The sequence below is a fragment of the Tachypleus tridentatus genome, chromosome 4 (genome assembly GCF_004210375.1).
Source record: "Tachypleus tridentatus isolate NWPU-2018 chromosome 4, ASM421037v1, whole genome shotgun sequence".
Classification (NCBI taxonomy): domain Eukaryota; kingdom Metazoa; phylum Arthropoda; class Merostomata; order Xiphosura; family Limulidae; genus Tachypleus; species Tachypleus tridentatus.
This window is the reverse complement of record NC_134828.1, coordinates 58,261,349-58,268,497: the sequence shown is the minus strand read 5'-3', so window position 1 is coordinate 58,268,497 and position 7,149 is coordinate 58,261,349. Positions and strand designations below refer to the sequence as shown.

The 7,149-nt window shown below is 35.2% G+C and overlaps 1 protein-coding gene across 1 annotated transcript; it reads left to right on the top strand.

Annotated features, from left to right (window-relative positions):
- Positions 1-244: 244 nt before the first annotated feature.
- On the top strand, positions 245-4,898 carry LOC143249200 (uncharacterized). Its single transcript, XM_076498668.1, has 2 exons — positions 245-2,389; positions 4,627-4,898. The coding sequence occupies exon 1, from the start codon at positions 682-684 to the stop codon at positions 1,213-1,215; it is 534 nt and encodes a 177-aa protein (XP_076354783.1). The 5' UTR covers positions 245-681; the 3' UTR covers positions 1,216-2,389; positions 4,627-4,898.
- The last annotated feature ends 2,251 nt before the right edge of the window (positions 4,899-7,149 follow it).

Sequence of the window (7,149 nt, the reverse complement as noted above, 5' to 3'; positions counted from 1 at the left end):
TGTTAAATGCAAAGCTACATAGTGGAATATTTATCTACTGTGTCCACCGGGCTTAATCGAATTTCTTATTTTAACATCATAAAACCTTAATCTTACCGCTGAACCAGCGGGTGACCTTCTCAGAGGGAAAGCTACAAGTAGCATCAGTTCCAACGATTTCCGCTTGGTGGCGATTACGTATGGTTATCGAATTTGATCACGTGCCACAGCAAGTGAGATACGCTTCAATTTGTTGTTTGTGACTGACAGAGAAAGAAGTTGATCGCCCGTGGTTTCCTTTGATTTCCAGTTGTGTGTAATCAAAGTGTTACCATAGCGAAAATTCAGACAACTTAGTTAAATAATCCTAAGTGATTTCTATGCTACTTTCAACTAGTTGCCACGGTGGAGGACCCGCGCGCTTCAGATAATTCCATTTCTCTAACCGAATACTCGACATCACGATCCGAAAATGATAGTTGCAAGGAAAAGAAGCAGTTAAGAGCAGTATTCCTAATACGTAACGGTGAAGTTTACACATTTTTTATCAACGAATCTGCCGCGAGCACAACACTGAGCCCTGCGCGTCCGACACTGTCGGTGACTGCACCGCTCGACGAACCCGCGGCAGGAGCAGTAGACGACCGACCTAATGATGCCGTTCCTGAAAAGTCCGAACGCCGAGTTCAACTCCGGTTACCAATGTCTTTCTGTTCCAGATCGACGTCTCTTTCTGGCTCCGAAGAGACCACTTCGTTGCCCCTCGTGGCTAGCAGACCTTTCGCGGTTCTTCTTCGACTGAGGGTGACCCAGATAGTAGCTGGTATTGTAACTGTACTATTCGGTACCGTGGCTTGCTTGGATCCAACCACTAGGCCAACTCTGGGGTTTGGAATTCCTGCTGGGGCTCTCACTGTTCTGGCTGCAGCTCTTCACATGCAGGCTTCCCGCCGACAGTTTCATGCCGCTCTTGCTGGCAGTTCAACGCTATTTTTCGGGTCCGGTGGCTCTCGTCAGGCGACACTGCTGCAGGTCATTCGACCTTTATTGCCGACTCTAGCTTGCGTATTAGCTTCACTGCTTTTACTAGTACTAGCTTGCATGGCTTTAGGTGGGAACGACAGAAACCTTGTAGCCTTGGGGGTTCTTCACTCTATCAGTGCTCTGGTAGTACTCTGCACAGAGGCACTAGTATGGGCACTACGTTGGCACTGGACCGTTAAATCTCATTATTAATTGCATTTTCTAGTATGGTTTCCAAACCATTAAATATGTCATACAAGGACTTCCGACTCTAAAGTCTGTCTGTACAGGAGTAAGTTTGTGAAACTATTATAATAATTGGATGGTTTGAAAACGACGATATTTTGATGAGATTACCAGTAAATTATGAACCAACCAACACTTTGTTTTAATGACAAGCTTGTTTAATACTGAGAGGAGTTAAAAAAATATAGGGATTTCGAAATACTAAAATAAGCGTACTATTTACACATGAGGAAATGTGTAATTAGAAGAGATATTTCATTCGTGAATAATCATCCCGATGAAAAGAACACTCTAGCACTTTTTTCAGAAAATCTATCGGAAGATATAATGGTTCAGAAAGAAATGCGTTCAAGAAACGTCAAGACGGTATATAATAGGAAACGCCCATCACAAAAGTAACAGACTTTGTATCGGGGAAAACATCTTTCTTGAGAAACAGAAGTGCGTACTAGCGAATAAGTTAAAACGTTATGTGGAAAAGTTAATCAATGAGGTAGAAATGGCATACTACAAGTGTTGTGAATGTTCACTTATGATCACTTAGGTAACTAATAAACAATAAGATCATTTGATGTTCACTACAGGCAGTGATCGTCAGAACAGAAGTACGGTTTATTATTAACTGACCACGTTCAACCCAGTAAATAAAGGGCGAACAACAAATAGTTTGAAACGTTCAACTGTGTCTGGCATTCAACCGGAAACTTCATGTAGGACGACTAAAAGCAAAAACAATGAGCTTGAAGAAATGAGTTTTTTAAAGACTGACACGTGCTTCAGAACTATTGGATTAAAACTTTATATAAAACAGAAGTTAGAGAAAAAAAACAAATAAGTAAGATCTGGGAAATAACTTTTTTGGGGATGTTTCTGATAAAAACCAAAAGTAGTAGAATTAATAGAACAAATACTGTTAACTTGGGAAATATTTTTGCTTAGGGTGTTCCTTATATGGATTAGCAATGATTAAATTAAGGAACAAATAAAAATAATGATTTTACGGGAAATACTTTTACTTAGAATGTTTGATAGTGGACATGAAGACATATTTCGAACAGATGATGTGAGTATGAAACTGCTGTACTATAGACACTGCTAAGCAACTACCATATCTATGTTTGTTCTTGAAGAGAGTGTGCAGGTAAAAGAAATGTTTTGTTATTGCTTAATACTTATCCGTTTGCAGTATTTGTAACGTTACAAATGAGTTGTTTAACACTTATCCGTTTGAAGTATTTGTAACGTTACAATGTGTTGTTTAACACTTATCCGTTTGCAGTATTTGTAACGTTACAAATGAGTTGTTTAACACTTATCCGTTTGAAGTATTTGTAACGTTACAATGTGTTGTTTAACACTTATCCGTTTGCAGTATTTGTAACTTTACAATGAGTTGTTTAACACTTACCCGTTTGAAGTATTTGTAACTTTACAATGAGTTGTTTAACACTTATCCGTTTCAAGTATTTGTAAGGTTACAATGAGTTGTTTAACACTTATCCGTTTGAAGTATATTTGAAACGTTACAATATGTTGTTTAACACTTATTCGTTTCAAGTATTTGTAGGCCTGGCATGGCCAAGCGGGTAAGGCGTGCGACTCGTAATCCGAGGGTCGCGGGTTCGTGCTCGCGTCGCGCTAAACATGCTCGCCCTCCCAGCCGTGGTGGTGTATAATGTGACGGTCAATCCCACCATTCGTTGGTAAAAGAGTAGCCCAAGAGTTGGCGGTGGGTGGTGATGACTAGCTGCCTTCCCTCTAGTCTTACACTGCTAAATTAGGGACGGCTAGCACAGATAGCCCTCGAGTAGCTTTGTGCGAAATTCCAAAACAAACAAACAAACAATCAAGTATTTGTAACGTTACAATGAGTTGTTTAACACTTATCCGTTTAAAGTATATTTGTAACGTTATAATATGTTGTTTAACACTTATTCGTTTGAAGTATTTGTAACTTTACATGAGTTGTTTAACACTTACCCGTTTGAAGTATTTGCAATGTTACAATGAGTTGCTTAACACTTATCCGTTTAAAGTATTTGTAACGTTACAATGAGTTGTTTAGCACTTATTCATTTGAAGTATATTTGTAACGTTACAATGAATTGTTTAGCACTTATTCGTTTAAAGTATATTTGTAACGTTACAATGAGTTCTTTAGCACTTATTCGTTTGAAGTATATTTGTAACGTTGCAATGTGTTATTTTGACTTTACATAAGAACAGCTATTTGATGAAATGCCTTAGGTCATTAAGAATATAAATGATACATTTCTACTGAATGTTGGTGTTTTTGTAGTCTGGTTTTTTAAACAAAAACTATTTTTAAAAGTTTGGTCGTATTTTTCACTTTAATAATTGTTTTTATTAATTTGTTACAGAGTTCAAACTTCTTATCGAATTAAACAACAGTTATAATATGTATAGATCTTAGAACAGAAACTAAGTTGTTATTCAGGTACGTTAGACTGCCAAACAGGTTTAAATTACTTGTTGTTTTTGGTTCTGATGCCAGTATAATTAAATAAGGTTCAAAGTGTGAACAGTATATTTGTTTTACATGACAAAAAATAAATGTATTTATTTAATGTCACATAATTAGAAAATAATGTTCGCATTTATACGATATTAATTTTTACGGAAACTGAAAAAAAAACAATTATGTCATAATTTAAATACAATGGATTAGTTATCATTATAGTGAACCATCATAAGAAGAAAATTTTTAACAATACCATACATTTTTAAGGTCGTGAGATCAGTTGAAACAGAAAACTGATCATGATAAAACAGTGAACAGTTAAATAATGTCGGAGTATTTCAAAGCTTGCAAGTCATTATTTTAATGTATATTCGATATTCGGGTTATTTTAACTCTTTACACACTTGTGTTTCTGGCAGCTATTTTTATCATCCTTTTCTATCGATGCAGCTGTACTCAGATTAAAAAGTTATATTTTATCCTAAACAGGCCACATATAGCTCACGAAAATCTATATTTTAGACAAAAAATTTGGTTAAAGTAAACATAGCATCAGAAGGTGAGTTTCAACTAATTGACTTTCTTTGGGATTAAAATAGGTTAGCTAAAACTGTTCCCAATGCTCGTCTATTAAGAATAACTTTTACTTTTTATCTGCTTTTGTAAACTAATTGTTCACATTAAGAATTTATAACAAACTTAAAAGTGTTTGGAAAGTACACTTTTTGTGTCAATTTCAATTTAGGTTGTTTCTGAAAATAAACTAGAAAAAATCAACCATACAGACCGCACGAAAAAGAAGGATATTTAATGTTTGAAACAAAGTTGTCGTTTACTGTATAAAAATATAAAATATTTATGTATTATATATATATATGTTTGGTATTGTGTTTTAGGAATCTCTGCAAACTATATTTCATTGCCAGTTGTTGTTGTGAATGCTCTGTTTTTACATCTGCATGTGGCTCAAATCCTGATGTTGTGCAGTAACATCTGTCATTTTTTTTTCTAAAAATACATTAAGAAGAAGTGGGAAGTGATTCATCAAGTCTTCATGCTGTCCCTGCTCAGTCCTTGGACCTTAGTTTTTTAATGTAGTGAAAAGCTGTAACTCGTAAAAAAAGACGCTATAACAATGATACGATTGAATAAAGTGACTTGTAAAACCAACTGTTTTTCATGTTTCATGTATAATCTCCAACAACATTGTTTCAATAACGACGTCACAAAGTATTTTTACTTTTATTTTTAGGTTTAATGAAGCCAGTATCGCTTTACTCTTTTGGCCGAAAAATTATTGTTTCATATATTGTTCCTATAAATTCACTGCCATCAAGTAAACAAAACAAGCATACTCCTAAAAGGGACGTATATAGACAGATTGGACATTAAATGCCCTCACTGGAACAACGGTAAGTCTTCGGGCTTATAACGCTATAATCGAGGGCTAGATTACCTTCGGTGGACACAGCAGATAGCTTGATGTGGCTTTGCTATAAGAACGCACACGTACACACACACACACACACACACACTGGACGTGAAATAAAAGAGGAACTATTTCTGTGCTACATTTTAAAGTAACAAGATCTTTGTGTTTTGTTACCTTCTCTAAACAAAAGCATTTATCTTGAAAAAACGATTTAAAGTATTTTAACTCATCCCTAATTGAAGGCAGATTTTATGTCATTATGAAACCAAAAGGAAGGGCTACACTAATCCGATACAAAAATAAAGATTAATGAAGAAGCTCTGGTTTTAGTTAGTAAATCACAGTACTAAGATAAAGGAATTCATCATAAATAAGAGTCGAGTGTGTTTCAGTGGTTAGCCCACACTGTAAATCTGAAGGTTTATGGTTCGTGTCACATTACCGCTTAAATATGCTTCGATCTTGGGGTGGGAGTGTCGTAAAAGACACGTTAAAATCCTGCTATTGAAAATGCAAAGACTAGCCCAAAAGCTGACTGTGAATGATAATTAATAAGTGCCTTCTTTAGCCCAGCAGTTCAAAATGGGAACAGCTATGTTCAGCTTTGCGGGAAATTCTAAACAACCAGTATAAAAAGAGGAAGGAAAAATAAGAGTTTCTGTGTATGAAAAGGGCAACAGCGTTCGTAAAACATAGAGAAATATACCAGCTACGATAAAAATATTTACATTGGGCACGTTCCAAATTCCAGTCCTAAATTTATATCTATGGAAAAATAAATTACAGAGACAAAAATAAAATAAAAAAGATTCGAGAAATATCTATGCCTTCTATTAACCTCTGAGAATTTACAGAGTCGCTCAGTAGGTTTCAGAGGGATTCATTATCACTTAATGATAATCAAAAGAATAACTCAGACTAATAATGAATGACACACACACGCGTACACTACCTTAGCAACGTTATGATGAAGAAACAACATCTGTCAAAAAGTGTTGTTCGTGTGAAATAAGAAAAATTAACATTTCGAAAATACTGCAAATTCATATAATTAAAATAACAAGTGCGAGCTTCATATAATTTAAACTATGTAAAAATGAAAAAAGGAGTAAAAAATATTTTGGAAGATATCACAATATCAGTATGGAAAGGGTCATATATGTCTTACACAGATGTAGGTACTAGGGAAGTGAATCTGTCATCCCTCAGTACCTTACCTCAGATAACATGATTTATGCGTTAAGATTAAATCTCATCATTTATTTATAGATGCTTAAAATACCGGTGCCGTTATCTTGTCCAGTTTTAACATCAGCTACGATACTCAGGTTTCAAAAGATCTAGTGTTTCTTCCTGGATAATCGATCGCTTTACCAATTTCCATCACACCATTCGGCTCAAAATATCTTTTGTACTAGAGGAAATTGGTGAGTATCACCCGTTGTGGAATAAGTTTAACCTCGCAACCATTGAGACACCCCAAACGGTCATTATATTCCTCAAGAACTCTGCATACTTAACATCACACGTGAGTAGTCTATATTGGTTACCTAACTGTTCCAATTACTTTAAACACGTTACACTGTTTTTACATTACATAGAATTTGTACATTCGAATACAAAATCCCACGACCAAATAAAAATATTTCGTACATGAAGTATAAGTGTTCACTCTAGCAATATATTGAAGAAATATGTTACGTATTACCACCTATATGTTGATTGGATTGCTTTTCCTTATCGGGAGCTTTGAAAGTTAATATTACACTTTACAAGAATATTTACATATTCTAATAATGTGTAGCTACAAACCATGGTGTGCTGTACTTGTTCAGTACATATTTGGTTCACAGCAATTTTCTGACTATTCGACAATACAATACCTCCATTAGTAATTATGGCTACGTCATAACCTTTCCGAGGAGAAATATTCGAATAGTAAAATAACAAGAAAATGCAAACGTTCAAGGCACACCATTATTATACA

Bases quoted from the DNA above. Each gene is read 5' to 3' on its own strand.
- LOC143249200 (XM_076498668.1), top strand. From the start codon at position 682: ATGTCTTTCTGTTCCAGATCGACGTCTCTTTCTGGCTCCGAAGAGACC.